General features: G+C 44.4%; 1 protein-coding gene across 3 annotated transcripts; it reads left to right on the forward strand.

The window, feature by feature from the left end:
- Positions 1–239: 239 nt before the first annotated feature.
- On the forward strand, positions 240–17,118 carry tecpr1a (tectonin beta-propeller repeat containing 1a). Of its 3 annotated transcripts, XM_010905684.4 has the most exons (24): positions 240–433; positions 2,323–2,555; positions 2,697–2,879; positions 3,494–3,616; positions 3,839–3,964; positions 5,962–6,136; positions 7,250–7,350; positions 7,558–7,659; positions 8,141–8,292; positions 9,225–9,799; positions 10,157–10,302; positions 10,496–10,651; positions 10,772–10,921; positions 11,415–11,572; positions 11,677–11,804; positions 11,987–12,186; positions 12,309–12,388; positions 12,525–12,581; positions 12,907–13,081; positions 13,187–13,322; positions 13,409–13,501; positions 13,579–13,685; positions 13,790–13,909; positions 14,007–17,118. In XM_010905684.4, exons 2-24 carry the CDS (start codon positions 2,331–2,333, stop codon positions 14,160–14,162), a joined length of 3,624 nt encoding a protein of 1,207 aa, XP_010903986.2. In that variant the 5' UTR covers positions 240–433; positions 2,323–2,330; the 3' UTR covers positions 14,163–17,118. The 3 variants fall into 3 exon arrangements, with proteins under 3 accessions (XP_010903986.2, XP_019902194.2, XP_012989247.2); XM_013133793.3 differs by lacking the exon at positions 240–433 and having other exon boundaries at positions 454–2,555; XM_020046635.2 differs by lacking the exons at positions 13,187–13,322; positions 13,409–13,501; positions 13,579–13,685; positions 13,790–13,909; positions 14,007–17,118 and having other exon boundaries at positions 12,907–13,179.
- Positions 17,119–17,188: the final 70 nt, after the last annotated feature.

A 17,188-nucleotide genomic window follows, 5' to 3' on the forward strand; every position in this document is an offset into this window, starting at 1 on the left:
TGTTGTCACAGATCGACAACAGTGTGTTGCCTAAATACCAAGCATTATGGGTCAGGCTTTCGAGTGCTAACCATAAGTAAATTACTCTTCCTCAACAAAACAACTATCAGTAAATCCGCGCTGATTTATCAAACGTGTGGGGCAATAACGGGCTACACCCACAGATAAAGGGGAAACAGTTTATACAGTATTTTGCTAGCCTCGTCGCCTATTGGACAACTTTAGCTATGTTTCATTTGTGGTGCATTGGCCAACCCCGGCCAATCGGCGTTAACAGTAAAACACCATACTTCCTGTTTCGGATTAGAGAAAGATCACAATTTAATAGAAACGTAGTGGTTGTTTTGAGTAAATGGTATGTTCACCCTGTTATTCTGAACGAATTACATAGACATCCTAGAACTGCCACACCGTTTATGAGAGGGAGCAAAAGGTAAGGGATGCGCTATTGCTAACTTGCTATTTAATTTCTAGCTTTGCAGTGGAAAGCTTCCTTGTGCCTTAAGTAACCGCAAGCTGGTACTCTGTGCTAGCCATATATTCTATTTTTTTTCATGTCATGTACGTTGATTGTCATTGAAATTAAGTGTAGGTTTGATATCAGCAGTAGACAGGTTTATTTACTGCAATAAATTGATGGTATGCAAAAATATGCTAAACAGTGTCGGCCTACTTAATAACAAGCTAAGCCAAGTCATAAACGTGCCGAACTAATGTACTCATTTTGATAATTCACCTTTCGGATACATTCAGTGTTACAAACTAGATTCATTTGCCAGTATGAGATTCAATGATGCGTTTTGCTGGATGCGCGGCGTTACGGTCAAGTGTCCCTGGGCGATTCCAAACAGCTTGCTTCCGACAGCAAGTCGATCAAGACTCTGTTTATTGATTGTTGGACATGATGGGGCTACAGCAGGCGATACTGTACATTGCCAGAACAACTCTGCAAATCTCCCTTTTTAATTTTTAATATTATGGTTAACGTTATGGTCAGTAGACTGTGATGTATAGTACACAGTAATAAACATTAACGTTAAATATCCCAGACTACCTGAGAAGTGTAGTAATGAATGTAAACGACGCACTGTTCTATTGCTCCGGTTTATTTTAACAGCTACATGTTGGTCTTCCTACTTCTACCAAGGGCCTCTGGTGTCATGCATACTTCGAAAAAAAACCTACTTTGTACAACAATTCATTGGGATTGTTTAAAAAAAAAAATGTTGACTTCTTGGCACTTTCACTGAGAAGCTGAGGAGTGGTTGGAGAACCACTGCATAAAAGAATCCCCTGAAGATCGTTCTACCTTGAAAAGATCTGCCAGGAACCTCTACGTTCTACCAATAACATCTTTATTATATGTAGGCTCTTATAAAGTGTTATAACAAAAATCCTTTTATCTTTATAGGGTTTTTCCTAGAAATCTCCACTATTGATTATAGAAGCAGTAGCCTAAATATTACACTCTTAATGACAGGGTTAGGAAAGTGGATTTGTTTTTGGAACATAATTATAGATTATACATTTGTATACATTTTTACCCATCCAATTGATCACAAGAAGAGATACAATTTGAAAATTAAAAAAAAAAAAAAAAAGGCATGAAAGCTACCACAAACTAAACCTTAACACTGATTCATTTTACTTAAGGTTGTTTATTGCACTAAGGTGAAGGGCTGAGGAAATGGGGCAAACTGTGTTCCACTATCATACTGCTACATGTGGAAATAATTAGAAGTGAACCTCTCGAGAGTCTCATTTTGCTTCACTCCAGAGGCTCTTTTGTAGTATTTGACATCTTTTGGAGGATCCACACTGCTCCCGTAATGTAAGTAAACTGCACAGAGTAATAAAAAAACTATTGTCTGACAAGAACAGAGTCGGAAAACCCTCGTAGTCTTCTTAGTTGCGCAGTGCAGATATTTCAGTGCCCTTCATTCCTTCTATAGACACAGACAGACACCAGTTCTTCCTGCCTCCTCTGTCTTACGATGGGGCCCTGTGGGATAAACAGGCCGACAGTCAGCATGCTGAGTCAGACACTCTGGCTTAATGTACTGCCATAATCATTCCCTGGACCAGCAAGCTACGACGCTGGAGTGAAACCAATTTTCCCACAGAGTGACCCAATCAGTTTGGGGTGTCTTGGCTGAACTGCTGAAGAAAGGTTATGTCAGCTAACTCTGCCCCTCTACGTAGCCTCTTTATTATCTTTATACTAGACTCTTTCTTTCTGCTATTCACCATCCTGGTCTCCCCCAGTCCTGCTCTGTCAAGTGACAGTCTGTTATTCTGGCGACTCGGCGTTCCTCCACCTAGGTCTGACCATGCCTGTGTCCCTCCTGTGGGCAGTGGACGTGTACGGCCGCGTGTTCAGCCTGTCCACCGGGGGGCAGCAGTGGGAGCACTGTTGCGATGCAGTGTTAGAGTTTAAGAGATTGACGGCAGTTCAACAGTGCTGCTGGGGAATCGCCTGTGACCACCACATCTACCTGAATGTCCACGCTAGTGATGTGCCCATACGCTACCAGGAAGAGGCGTATGAGAACCAGGTACGTGTGTTGTGTGTGTGTTTGATTTGTGTGTGTGTCTGTTTGTGCTTTTATTCCAGCTGGTTTGTTTTATAATCCTTGTAACCCTCTCTCTCTCTGTCTTTTTGTATTTCTTTGTCTCTCTGTCTCTTTGTGTCTCAGCGATGGAATCCTGTGGATAACTTCTCGGATCGCTTGTTGCCGAGTGACCGTTGGCAGTGGAGTGACATCACAGGGCTGGAACACAAACCTCTGGATGGCTTCTTGCTTCCCTCGACCAACTGGGAATGGGAGGGGGACTGGTACATCGATGAGAACTTTGGAGGAGAGCCCACAGAGAAAGGAGTGAGTGTCTGTTGTTTTTCTTCCTTTCTGTCTCTCTGTTCCTCTTTCACAGTGTGTGTGTGTGTGTGGCTGTATTTCTGTGTCCTTATCTCTGTAGCTCTGTCTTTCTCTACCTTTTTCTCTCTTTGTGTCTTCTGTCCTTCATTCACTTTTGCTCTCTCCCCGTCCCTCCACTCTGTCCATCTCTCTCCCGTCTCTCCACTCTGTCCATCTCTCTCCCCGTCCCTCCACTCTGTCCATCTCTCTCCCCGTCTCTCCACTCTGTCCATCTCTCTCCCCGTCTCTCCACTCTGTCCATCTCTCTCCCCGTCTCTCCACTCTGTCCATCTCTCTCCCCGTCTCTCCACTCTGTCCATCTCTCTCCCCGTCTCTCCACTCTGTCCATCTCTCTCCCCGTCCCTCCACTCTGTCCATCTCTCCCCGTCTCTCCACTCTGTCCATCTCTCTCCCTGTCTCTCCACTCTAATCATCTCTCTCCCCGTCTCTCCACTCTGTCCATCTCTCTCCCCTATCTCCTTGTCCTTCCATCCTTTTGTCTGTGTCCTCCCCGTCGTCCGGGTCTGTCCCTACGCGATGAGTCATGTGTCTGTGCCTCTGTCTGTGTGTATCGGCAGGGCTGGACTTACGCCATAGACTTCCCTGCCACCTACACCATAGACAAGAAGTGGAACTCGTGTGTCCGTCGCCGGCGATGGATCCGTTACAGGAGGTACAAGGCTACGGACACCTGGGCCAAGGTGTGTTATTGGAGTAATCCGGTCACCTGTCGTAAGCAGTGCCCAAATGTCTCCCGTGTGTAGCGTCTCTGTGTACTTCAGCTGTACTGCACGGTTGTGCACTAGTGTCTGTCGGCCCATCCACGCATCCATATGCATTTGAATGTATGTACCCGACATGTGCCCCCATGGGTGTCTTTGTATCTTCTATGCGTTTTCACCTGTTTGTCTTTGCGTTGCCAGATCCCGTCAGAGGGTCAAAGTGGTCCCTTGCCAGACCCCTTTAATGACATCAGCTGTGGGGGATGGGAGATTAGTGAGGAACCCAGGGGGAGGCTGTCCCTCTGGGCTGTTTCTCTACAGGGCAAGGTGAGACACGCGCGTGCACACTGATAGCTTGGGGACATGGCTGAAATCCTTTGACAAGCCCATTGTCTTCCAATGGCCTTTGAGTGGTGACAGAACTTGAAGTGATAGAAGCTTAGAAGCTTCAGGCCACTCAATCCCAGTCAATGTCCTGTGTCGAGAAAGGTTAGGACTATACATGGTGGTTTTGCAGTTTTGTCATATTAACGTTATTTGTGAATTGATAGATACCAAAATAAACCAAAAATATCACTGGGAAATACAAGACAGTTTCCCAAAATGTTGGGACGCTGAGTAAAATGTCAATAATAAAATAATACAATGATGTGCAAATCATTTAAACTATATATCCAATAGAAAATAGTACAAAGACTACATAGCAAATGTTGAAATTGAAAAATGCTATTGTTTCTTGAAAAATATATGCCCACTTTGAATTTGATGCCAACAACACATTTCAAAAAGGCTGGGACAGGGGCAACAAATGTCTAGAAAAGAAGCTAAAAGTCTACCACAACACAACCTATTAGGTCAATTGGCAAAAGGTCTGTAACATGATTGGGTATTAAAAGGGACATCTCTGTATGCAAGGGACAAAGCCAAAAACCAATATTGGATGGCCGTGTTCTTTGGGCTCTCAGGCGGCACTGCATTAAAAACAGACACAATTCTGTAGTGAGGATCAGTGCATGGGCTCAGAAACACTTCCAAAAACCATATTCTGTGAACACAATACGTTGCTGCATCCACAAATGTAAGTTAAAACTCTACCATGCAAAGAAGAAGACGTATATAAACAAGATCCAAAACCGCCGCCTCCTTCTCTGGGCCCAAGCTTATTTAAGATGGACTGAGACGAAGTGGAAAACTGTCCTGTGGTCTGAAGAATAAAAATTAATGCTGCACAATATACAGGTTTTGGAGCAACATATGATGCCATCCAGACAACGTATTTTTCAGAGAAGGCTTTGCTTATTTCAGAAAGACAATAGCAAACCACATTCTGCACATATTGCAACAGCATGGCTCCATAGTAAAAGAGTCTGGGTGCTAAACTGGCCTGCCTGCAGTCCAGACCTGTCATCCACTGAAAACGTTGGACATATTATGAAACAAAAAACACCACAAAGTAGACCCCTAACTGTTGAGCAGCTGAAATCCTATATCAAGCAAGAACAGGAAATACATTTGACTTTCAAAACTACAGCAACTGGTCTCCTCAGTTCCCAAACGTTTACGGAGTGTTGTTGAAAGAAGAGTAGCTCCAACACAGTGGTAAACACATGTTGCTGGCATCAAATTCAAAATAGGTGTTTTTTTTTTTTTTTTTTTACATTTCTCAGTTTCAACATTTGATATGTTGTCTTTGTAATATTTCCAATTAAACATAAAGATAAATGATTTGCGCATCACTGCATTCTAGGTTTGTGATATATTGCCAGTATACCAAGAGCTGTTCATAGACATGAGCACACCCCCGTCACCTTATTTCTTACATATACAAGCAACAATTGAAGATGGCTGCAATACAGTTCTGGCAGAACATAACTTGGGAAGATACCCAGTGTCTGGTTAAAGGGGTCACATACTTCTGGTGTATGATATGCGACCAAAAGTTTAACATGCTATCTTTATTGTATGCAACATTTATCTATCCAAATAAGGTTGGTACCCTAAAATGTGGGACTACATACAAATAGATCAACATGTCTGTACTTTAACCCAATGGTCAGTGTATCATTTACATTCTGGTCATTTAGCGGATGCTCTTAGAGGAAGTTCATACATTTTAAGTGAAACTGCCACACAGTTGAGTAGTAAGTGCATTCTAATCAATTCATTTGTTTTCAGCTAAAGTTAAATTCAAAGTGCTGGAATACAGAGATAAAGAAACAAAAAGTCTCACTGTCCAAATTCTTTTTGGAGTTCACTGTATACACACACACACACACACACACATATCCCATTTCATTGACTATGTGTTGGATGTGTGTCATTAGGTGTGGTTCCGTGGAGGTATCCACCACCACACCCCGGAGGGGATGAGCTGGGAAGAGGTGTCCCTGCCCGGGGAGGTGGTGCAGATCAGCTGTGGTCCTGGGGACCTGGTCTGGGCCGTGCTCTGGGAAGGACAACTCATCGTCAGGGAAGGCATCACCAGAGACTGCCCCCAAGGTGGGTGGCTGCGAAGGGGAGTGTCTGCCCACTGCGTGCGTGTGTGTGTGTGTGTTAGGTAGAGAGAAAGAGAGCCAGCATGTTTTCTTAAGAGAAAAAGAGAGAGATGGCTGTTGTAAATGCAGATTGAATAAATGTAGAATCCATTATTAAAGACAATCAGAACCCACTGAATATTCAACAAATGTTGATACCGCCGATAAAATTACAGAGCTCCGTTTCGTAATCTCCTGCCAAATATTTGATCAGATTAAAGCCAGAAAAACCAAAAACCTCACATTGACATCTAACATTGATTAACTCCCATATTTGTTTGGCGAAATGCGATGTGCAGTCACAGCTGCTTGGTTTGTGACACAGGTTTACAATACATACTGTAGCTCATCATGTAGTTCACCACTGCTGTAGTTCAACCTTTTTTTAGTAATTCTTGCATTTAAACTTTTTTCTTCTTCAACTGCTTTGTGTGGCTGTCATAAAATATCTTTATCGTTTTGAAAAATGTCTGTCGTTTTGAAACATTGGTGTGACTACAGCTCCGGTTAAAATGTAGAGACCACTGCACCTTTTTCTTTCCTTTCGAAAAGTCGAAAAGGAAAGTTTTGGGTGAGGAACAGTGGTCTCTTCATTTTAACCCTTCTGTTCCTCACCCAAAACCTTTTTCGAAAAAAAGATGCAGTTGGTCTGTTAATTTATTCCAGAGCTGTATGTTTACTTTTTCTTTTTAAGGGTTTATTTGACTTTTGTTAAGTAGAATGTTTCTAGATTTACAAAATAAAGTGGTTATACTTATTTTCCACTTCCTTTGGCCACATAAACAAATGTGTCCCAGGAAAATAAAGCCCCTTTGAACATCATTTAAGAGAGAGCCTGTGTGACATACAGCGCGCCAGTATGCCTGTGATCCAGGTTTGTGTGCACATGTGGGAAACTGATGTCCCCAGAAAGATGGAGAAATGGGCAGTTCCCCACTAGGGAAATTGCACTGTCTGGCTTGTAGATTAGATTTAGGGGAAAACATGGAATTGGGGGTGGTGTTAGAGCTGGGTTTACTTTCAGGTTTCGGTGTCTGTCTGTGTGTGGGTTTTCTACAGTCTTTTCTCCTCTCATTAGGCTCCTCTTGGGTAGTTGTGGACTCTCCTAACCCAGAGGTGGGGACCATCCACGTCGCTGTGGGGGTCAGCGTAGTCTGGGCCGTGACCAAGGACAACAAGGTAACACTAGCTGAACGCTTATTTGTATGCTTCATTTGCTTTGTAACTGGACATTATAATGAACATGAGCTGAAATCAACAACTGAAGGAAATAAACACTGATGTTATGGAAATGATGTTCTTCGTCCTCATTTCTGATTGGGTATTATTACTGTGGGTAAATATCGATCTTAGCTCTGATTGGGAGCATATTTCTGTACCTGTCAGGTGTGGTTCAGGCGTGGCATCAACTCCCATAATCCTTGTGGCTCCGGCTGGATCGGTATGGTCGGGGAGATGGTCATGATCAGCGTGGGCCTCAATGACCAGGTAAGGAGCGGTAGGTCTAAAGCTGGAGTCTGTATTGAGTGAGACAGCGCTGTGGGTGGCCTTACTGTTTCTTACTGTTTTAATCAATAGAAGAAGTGAGCATCCATCATCTTGGTAAAGAAATGGTAGAACCTACGTTCCTTCTAACACGTGATATGCAGTGATGTCAGAGAGAATAAAACATCTCTGGGTTTGTCTTTATTGAAATACTGCAAACTAATGTGGCAGTGTGACCACTAGGGGATTTGTTATCCCCGGGAATCAAACCCACAACCCCAGTGTTATAAGCACTGTGTTCTACCCACTGGGCTACACTGAACATTGCCTTAGTTCATCTTGTAGCCAAAACTTATTGTAGCCAAAACTTCATTTCCGACAGTGTACATGCATGAATTATGAAGTTATGTATAATTATAAAAACAGTACTGATGATAACTAACACATTATTTCTTCGTTCCCCCATGTGTTCTGTTCTGTCCAGGTGTGGGCCATCAGCCGGGAAGACCGGGCCGTGTACTTCCGTCAGGGTGTGACCTCCACTGAGTTGAGTGGTAAAGCCTGGAAGGCTGTCAGTGTGCCCAGAGACGGAGACATCAGACCCAACTCCTCCACCAGCACTAGCAGTCTGCACAGGTGGGCTGTGGACACACACATAGAGTACCTACATACACACAGACATGAACATACACACATACACACACACATAGAGTACCTACATACACACAGACATGAACATACACACACACATAGAGTACCTACATACACACAGACATGAACATACACACACACACACACACACACACACATAGAGTACCTACATACACACAGACATAAACACACACATAGAGTACCTACATACACACAGACATGAACATACACACACACACATAAACAGACACAAGTATAAACAGACAAACACATACATATAAAAACACACAGACAAACACAAAGACAAACAAACACAGACACAAACATAAACACAGACATGCATTGTCATTGTATCTCTTTCTCTCTTAGTTTTCTATTTGAAACTTGAATTTAAGGGGCTTTATTGGCATTGGAAACATTTGTTTGCATTGACAAAGCAAGAGAAAAACAAGTCAGAGGAAGTTAATTAAAATAACAAAAGTTTGCAAAGGCTGAAAGGCTTTGAAAATGTTAGTGTATATCATTAGATATACAGCTCAGGAAAAAAAAAAGTATTTCCTTTCCAAAATATGGAAACGGAAGGATTTGAGTGAGGGACAGTAGGGTTAAAATGATGACTTCTGCAAATCGAACGCTTCTGTTCCTCACTCAAAACTTTCCTTTTCAACGTTTTTGAAGAAGAAAGAAAAAGTTGCAGTGGTCTCTTAATTTTTCTGGAGCTGTATATGCAGTTTTGTTACAATGCGCACATTCTTCAACTATGAATGAAAAGGAAAAATAAAGACAGAAAAATCGGTTGATCTATAAATATATCTCTGTTTCTGTCCATCTCGCGCATCTTTGCGTCTTTCTCCCACTCTCTGTTTTCCTGCCTGTCTGTCTCTCTCCCACCCTTTCTGTCTCCGTCCGGCCCATAGTGCTGGATGTTTCTTCAGCGGTGAGGTGCGAGCCCAGTCAGTGATGAGTGAGGACTCAGACACAGAGGCCGATCCTCAGAGGGCCGTCCATGAGGTGGGGGCCAGTGTTTCGTCCCCTCCCTCTGTGCACCTCTCTAATGACCCGGAAGCCCCCAAACCGCGCATCCCGAAGGTCACCAGTGACAGCTTCATCTCCGAGATGCTCTCAGACCGCGAGACCAAACGGGATGGTGCCGCCGCTACCTCCATCCCAGAAGAGGAGGTCACTCCCGGGGATGCCGAGGCCAAGTCTCCCCCTCCGGCCCTGGTTCTGTCCCCCAGCCAGTCCGGAGGGCCTGGGGACCCCCAGTGGAGTACCGTGGACCTGGAAGAGGCCCAGACACACCTGGCCGTGGGGCCTGCAGCGGGACGAGGGGACAGCTCTGACACCTGCAGCCTGTCCTCTGTGGTCACATGCATGCTGGGCCTGGAGGGGCTGTATGGGCCTGATGATCACCCTCTGTGGGCTTGGGTCAGCGGGGGAGGCTGTGCTGTGGACTGTCACACACAGCTGAACTGGTTCAACTCTGTCACTGGTGAGGCTCAGACAGAGACACTGCTAATACACCGTGTTTAATTGTTCTTAAAATAAGTTGAGCAAGACCCCAAAAACACATACGCAACACAACCATTTCAGCAATTTTACTTAGTTACAGATTCTTTAAGAAAGTCGGTCAGTTTGAATGAATGAAATCATTGGATTTATTTTGAGAGAATGACGCTTTCTATGTGTATGGAAGATTTCTGAGGTTTTAGCATTTGTTTTTGCTCAGTTAATCTTGGACCAGTGTTCAACTCCCAGGTAATTTTTGAGTTTCCTCACATGTTGCTGTTAAAGTTTTGTCTGTTTCCCTCCTCATACACTGATGATGAAGTGTTTTGGTCTCCCCCAGCCCTGACGTCATCCATCCAGGCCATGAGTCTGTCCGTCAGTCCAGCCCAGACAGCAGCCTGGCGGAAGCAGATCTTCGAGCAGCTCAACGAGCGCTCCAAGAGAGAGATTGACAACTTCAAACACTACGAACAAGCCATAGAACAGGTACTGACAACTTTAAAAGTCCTTTACAACTTTTAAAAACGTACAAATGACTGGGTTTTTTTAGCTGCTGTAATTGAATTTGGTTTGTTGATGACACATCCTTGTTGTATAGATGTTTATTAGTCTCCCTCCTTCCTCAAACTCCCCCCCCCCCCCCCCCCCCCCCCTCCCGCTCTCCCCCCCTCCGGGACAGTCTGTGTGGGTGAAGAAAGGCACAATGCAGTGGTGGAGAGACTGGAAACCCCATAAGTGGGTGGATGTGAGGTTTGCCCTGGAGCAGTTCTCAGGACCAGAGGGACACAAGGACGGCATTGTCTTCCTCTACTACAACTTCAATGAGGAGAAGAAAGTGAGAGGACAATCATTTATAGTGTGTCTGTGTGTGTGTATGTGTGTACATGTGTATATATTTGTGTGTGCCATGACATTATGGGTGGTTGGTAATTCATTTGGATTTGTCTCCCTCTAGTACCTTCATGCTTTCATCAACGAGGTGACCATATTGGTGCCCGTGCTGAATGACTCCAAACACACCTTTGCCATCTACACAGCAGAGAGGACCAAACAGAGGTGGCCAATCAAACTGGCTGCTGCCACTGAGATGGAGATGCATGACTGGGTTGGTTTCTGTTGTCCCTGTCCACACCAGAACCCAATACACACTATCTCCACACCAGAACCCAACACACAGTCTCTACACTAGAACCCAACACACACTGTCTCCAGAACCCAACACACACTATCTCCACACTAGAACCCAACACACACTGTCTCCAGAACCCAACACACACTATCTCCACACTAGAACCCAACACACACTGTCTCCAGAACCCAACACACACTATCTCCACACTAGAACCCAACACACACTGTCTCCACACCAGAACCCAACACACACTGTCTCCAGAACCCAACCCATACTACTGTATCAACACCAGAACCCAACACACCCTGTTTCCACACCTGAACCCAACACTCATTTTATATCACCATAAACGTGTCAGTTTAATCAACAAACTTTTTAATCAACAATACTTCTGAAAGTAGTACAAAAGCCACTAAAAAACTGTAATAATGGAGTCCTGATGTTTTGCCTTTCTCCCTGCCCCCAGCTGGCTCTACTGAGTGTGTCGTGTTGTGATTCCCGCGGGATCCAGGGCCCCCCCTCTAAACAGGCCATCTGGTCAATCACCTGTAAAGGCGACATCTTCGTCAGCGAACCTTGGCCCAGTCTGGAGGCCTGTCCATACCCCACACCCTGTGATCAGATGTAAGATCAATGCTTTATACACCACAGATGAATGGTTCACATACACAACTATATCTTGTGTGTATTATTTGAGTATTTATAGATCTGTGTGTGTGTGTCTGCAGGTTCTGGCGTCAGGTGGGGGGCCATCTGCGTCTGGTGGAGTGTAACAGTGTGGGGGTGGTGTGGGGGCTGGGCTATGACCACACTGCGTGGGTGTATACCGGGGGCTACGGAGGAGGATTCTTCCAGGGTAAACACACTGAATGTAGAACAAACACCAACCTACTGGGTGGGACTTAAAGCATGCACAGAACCTGACCAATTTACAGGGAAAGGAGAACATTCTATTCAATTTGATCCAGAATGGTAGAGGGCGTCGCTATCGCTCGCTATATGTTAGCTGCGCTTTGTCTCTCTGGTCCGGTTTGGTAGGCCTGGCCAGCAGTACGGACAACATCTTCACCCAGACAGACGTGAAGAGTGTGTATATCTATGAGAACCAGCGGTGGAACCCGGTCACAGGGTACACCAGCAGGGGACTCCCGACGGACCGCTACATGTGGAGCGACGCCACAGGACTGCATGAGTGTACCAAGGCCAGCACCAAGCCTCCGTCCCCTCACTGGACATGGGTGGGGAACCGCGGCAGAATACACCACGTCACCCATTTTGCTCTCATTGGAAGAGTACGACTGAAACGAGACTAAACTGAACCTAACAGAGCTTTTGTTTCGCGAACCGTTGTCTCCGTCAGGTGACGGAGTGGGCCGTTGACTACGGCGTCTCGGGAGGGACGGACAGAGAGGGTTGGCAGTACGCGGCTGATTTTCCCACGTACGTGCTTCTGAGGTTCCCGTGTTCATTCTTATGGAGCTCTACCTTTTGCCTTTATAAGAGCAACTGTAGAAATGTGTTTGTTTATGTTTTTATCGTTTCTTTTCATTCCCTCCGTCTTTATTGACTCTTCCAGGTCCTATCATGGCTACAAGACCTTGAAGGACTTTGTTCGCCGGAGGCGATGGGCCAGGTACTGAATGTCATGACACCACATCACAATGGCTCTGTTTCTTCAACACTGTTTATTTAGTAAGCACACAATGGTCTTATTTTCACTCAGCCAACTCTGCAAAGTTTAACGTTTAAACAACCCTGGCTTTCATCTCTGGTCCATGAGCACAGATCAGATTTATTTTACCTGCACTATATCTTAACCTTAACCACTGGGCACTGGAAAACACAACAGCTGACCTTAGATCACCATTGCGGAGTTCTTCAACCCCGATCTTAAGGACACATATGGGCATAGTTTGGTTCCAGCCTGGTTTCAACAACCCTTTCATTATCTCTGACAGGAAGTGTAAACTGACAACCACAGGGCCGTGGCAGGAAGTCCCGCCCATTCCGTTGAGTGACGTGACCATCCTCCCATGTGGAGATCAGAGTGTTGTAGAGCAGATTCCTCTGTGGGCGATCAGTAACAAGGGAGATGTACTCTGCCGACTGGGGGTCACCCTGCTCACGCCTGCCGTGAGACTCTCACACACACACACACACACACACACACGCGCGTACACACAGAAGAATGAATACACACACACTGGTGGGTGAGACAGCGGTTGTGTGTTCTTCCAGGGTACGTCTTGGCTCCACGTGGGCACCGACCAGCCCTTTAAATCCATCTCCATCGGGGGGGCCAGCCAGGTTTGGGCCATCGCCAGGGACGGCTCTGCTTTCTACAGGGGATCCGTGTCCACGCAGAACCCTGCAGGTCAGTCAGATAACCCCCCGCAGAACCCAGGGCTGACGTCTGGATGTTTGGGCTGTGTAATGAGATCGTATTATTGTTCTGCCCAGGGGACTGCTGGTACCACATCCCTTCTCCAGCCCGGCAGAAGCTCAAACAGGTGTCTGTAGGGAGGACGTCGGTCTACACTGTGGATGAAAACGGTACTGAAATGTTCCCTCGTTACTATTCCTTTGCTCGTTTGAGTGTTTATGTTTTTAATGTCGCGCTCTCCGTCCAGGTAACCTGTGGTATAGGCAGGGCCTGACCCCCAGTTACCCCCAGGGGTCGTCATGGGAACACATCTCCAACAATGTGCGCAAGGTTTCCGTTGGACCCTTGGACCAGGTGAGCGGGAGCTGCCCTGCGAGCCGGGCGAAAAATCGCTGGTTCTAATGAGACTTGGGTTTTGGTCTTTTGTGTTGGGTCACTGAGCCTGGTCGTTGTCGTAGGTGTGGATCATAGCGGATAAGGTGCAGGGAAGCCACAGTCTGAGCTGCGGGACGGTGTGTCACCGTCTGGGGGTCCAGCCCATGGAGCCCAAGGGACAGGCCTGGGACTACGGCATCGGGGTGAGACCTTTAACCTCACACCTTAACCCAGGAACCTTTCAGAGGTTTTCTTGGTGGGTTGACTGTGTGACTGTCTCCGTCTGTTGTGTGCTCTCAGGGCGGCTGGGACCACATCACTGTGAGGGGAAACAACATTGAGGCTCCTCGTGTCCGCATGCCCTCCCTGACGGACGCCCTCCGCCCACCGTCAACACTCGCCGCTCGTCCGCTGCCCGCCGGGAACACAGAGAACGGCAACGCTGTCCAGTGTTAAACCTGCCGCCCCCCCCCCCCCCCACACTACTGGCTGGTGGGCAGTGTACCTGGTGTTCTCACCACAACCCAACTCTCTTGTCAAGTGGTCCACAATGCAACACTCCATCTACAACACAATCTCCAGTCTCAGCCTCAAAGGCTCTGACCTTTGAACCCTAGCTCTTTGCCCTCACTTTCACCCAGCCAATCACCTTTTCTCATCACAACTGGCGGATCATCTTGAGCCATTTCTTTATGTTCCCATTTTTAAAGTATTTTATCATTGCATCTTTGTTATTTAAGTTTGTGGTCTGAAGTTGTGTTTTATTCATAGTTCTTTTGTGTTTGGTTTAATGTTGTTTTCTGTGTGTGTAACAGTGGTTACAGTATTGAATGTGAGTAAATGTGTTATTTATGTTAGGTTGGTTATGGGTTTATCTTTTTAAAAGAACATAAGGTCATTTAATGTGCTTGGGGCCTATGTATGAGGCTTTGAAGGTACTCACTGTAAACATGGGTGAAACAGCAATCAGCCCAAATATTTGTGACTTTCTCCAAATAGTATGTTATAAGAAGTTCCTATACACAAGGTTTTACCTGCTGGCAACAGGTAAAGATTCCACACCAAAAACAGTGTGTTCATTTCCTGAGAAATGTGGTTCTTAATGATTGATAAGATGGTGCTGTTATGGCTAGTTGCCTTTCCCTCTAGTTTGTCCTGGTGTTGGCTACAGTGAAGAGTTTCTATGGCCATGTTCCTTAGGGACTGTTGTTTTATGCAACATTTCTACATTACATTAGAAAATAACACATAGTTCTTATTTTGTGGAGAAAATGTGCAATATGTAGTTCTACACTGGAGACACGTGGGAATTGCTTGGAACGTCAATTATCTTTGTGAGGCTTTAATGTGAATCTTTTTATTTCTCCAGAGATATTTCTCCTAAATGCTGTCCTTTGGTTGTTTTTGACCTCCAGTGATTGTAACAGTAATGACCGAAAAGGCACAGTGTTAGTGGAGAAGAAAAAATTATATATTTATATATAATCTATATACCGGTATTGTATATAGTATTCAGTGTATCGAGAAAGTATTTTCTCCCTTCCAGATTCAATATTGTTCATATTTTTTAAAACTGATTGTTATCAGTTCCTAAACCAAAACTTATCATCACATAAAATTAACCTGAGTGGACATCATTTTGTTGCTAATTTTCTGTATTGAACAAAGTTGTGCAACACTCAATTCCTCTGTGTGAAACTGTATCCAGTTATGCTCAATAATTGGTTTGCCAATTTTAGTTGGTTTGCCAAGCATAGTAAAAGCTTTCTGCAGAAATTGTGCGGTGAGGAATTTTGGCCCACTCTTCTGTACATATTTGCTCTTGGGAAAGACTTTTGTGTTGGGGGGTTTGTTGCATGTACTGCTTGTTTCAATTTCGTGATTAGGTTTAGGGCTGGGCATTGACAAAAACTAGACTTTCTTTTGAGTTTCAGATTCTCTTTTTACTTGAACCAGCTGCACGTTATCTTCAGCTCACAAACAGGTTGCCTTCAATTTGTCTTTAGAATTCAGTGATACAGAGAAGACATGCATCTCATTAAGGCTGCATTCCACATATTGACCCCATATCTAAGGTCAAGTATCCTGTAAATTACTATGAATTTTGTTTGATATGTTAAAACATCTGACCAGGAAAAACTAAAAGGTTGCTGGATTTGATTCCATGAGCCGAAAAAGTAGCACACCTATTGTTCTATCGTTTAGCAAGACAGTTGACCCAAATTACTCCTGTAAATTGAGCAACTTAAATTACTTAAGTGTAGAACCTGGGGCTCAATCTTAAATGCAGCTGGATCATGCAGCAAGACAATGATCCAAAACACACATGCAAATGTACATACAAATTGGTGAAAAGCAAAAAATTGGGGGTGCCTGCATAGCGTAGCAGCCTTAGTTGCTGCCTTACTCTATCGGGGTGTCTTAGCGGCTAGTTTTAATCCTGGTGGTGGCATACCAACAGAGCCCATGAGTCTAGCACAGGCCAGTGAAGGTTCACGGTGGATAGGTAGGATGTTGGAGAGCATATCTTGTTGCACTCTAGCAACTTCTGGTGGTAGGTCGGCATCTGCAAGCTAAATCGTTGGGCGGAGGATGCGCTCTCCTCTGAATGCATAGATGCTGTCAAGTACTTCCTGGTTAAGCGAGCATTGTGAAAACGATCCATCTTCGCAAATTAGAACGCAAGAAATTGAAAAAGGAGACATGTAGGGGACATTTTTTCTTTTAAATTAATTATAATAAAATACTAACAAATTTTGTTTTTAAATGGCATAGTCAATGTCCAGACTTAAATCCACTTGAGATATTGTGGCAGGAACTCAACAGTACAGTTCATGCTAAAAAATAGAAAAAATGTGGAAAGGTATAAATACTTTCTCACACACTAACATGTATAGAATGGGTTATTGTTGTAAAAGTTGTATTAGCCATATTATTATCTTATTCACTATTAATCATGAACCACAGTGGCTGAAACAATCACATCTGGGCATTATTATTACTGCTGTAAATGTAAAACGATAAGCCAGTATGACAGATGTCCTTGAACTACAATTAATGAATTGTATAAAAAACTGGTTCTATGACTTCTTTTGGAAGTTCCCAATACTAAGGGGGTGTTGGATGATAATGTATCGACTGACCACTTTATATTGTATTATTATGATGTGATTTTAGTTATAAATGTACATGCTCCTACAGAATGGAGACATGCTTTTGATGCTAAGGTGTAATTCTACAGGAGGAACTTTCCCTTTAAATGATTCCACAGTTTGTATTGACAATAATGTCAACTAGAATACTGTTAGCAGGTACTGTTTTAACCCCAAAAAGGCTATTACCAAGTTGTAGATTTCTTCCTTTCAGTAGTGTGCATGGTCAATGTCCTATCAATAAATGTGATTACTAATAAGGAAGATTCTTCTTTGTTTGTTTTCATGATGCAAAATAATGTGTCATGCAAGAACTCTCAGCTGGGTGTA

The sequence above is a fragment of the Esox lucius genome, chromosome 5 (genome assembly GCF_011004845.1).
Source record: "Esox lucius isolate fEsoLuc1 chromosome 5, fEsoLuc1.pri, whole genome shotgun sequence".
NCBI classification, from domain to species: domain Eukaryota; kingdom Metazoa; phylum Chordata; class Actinopteri; order Esociformes; family Esocidae; genus Esox; species Esox lucius.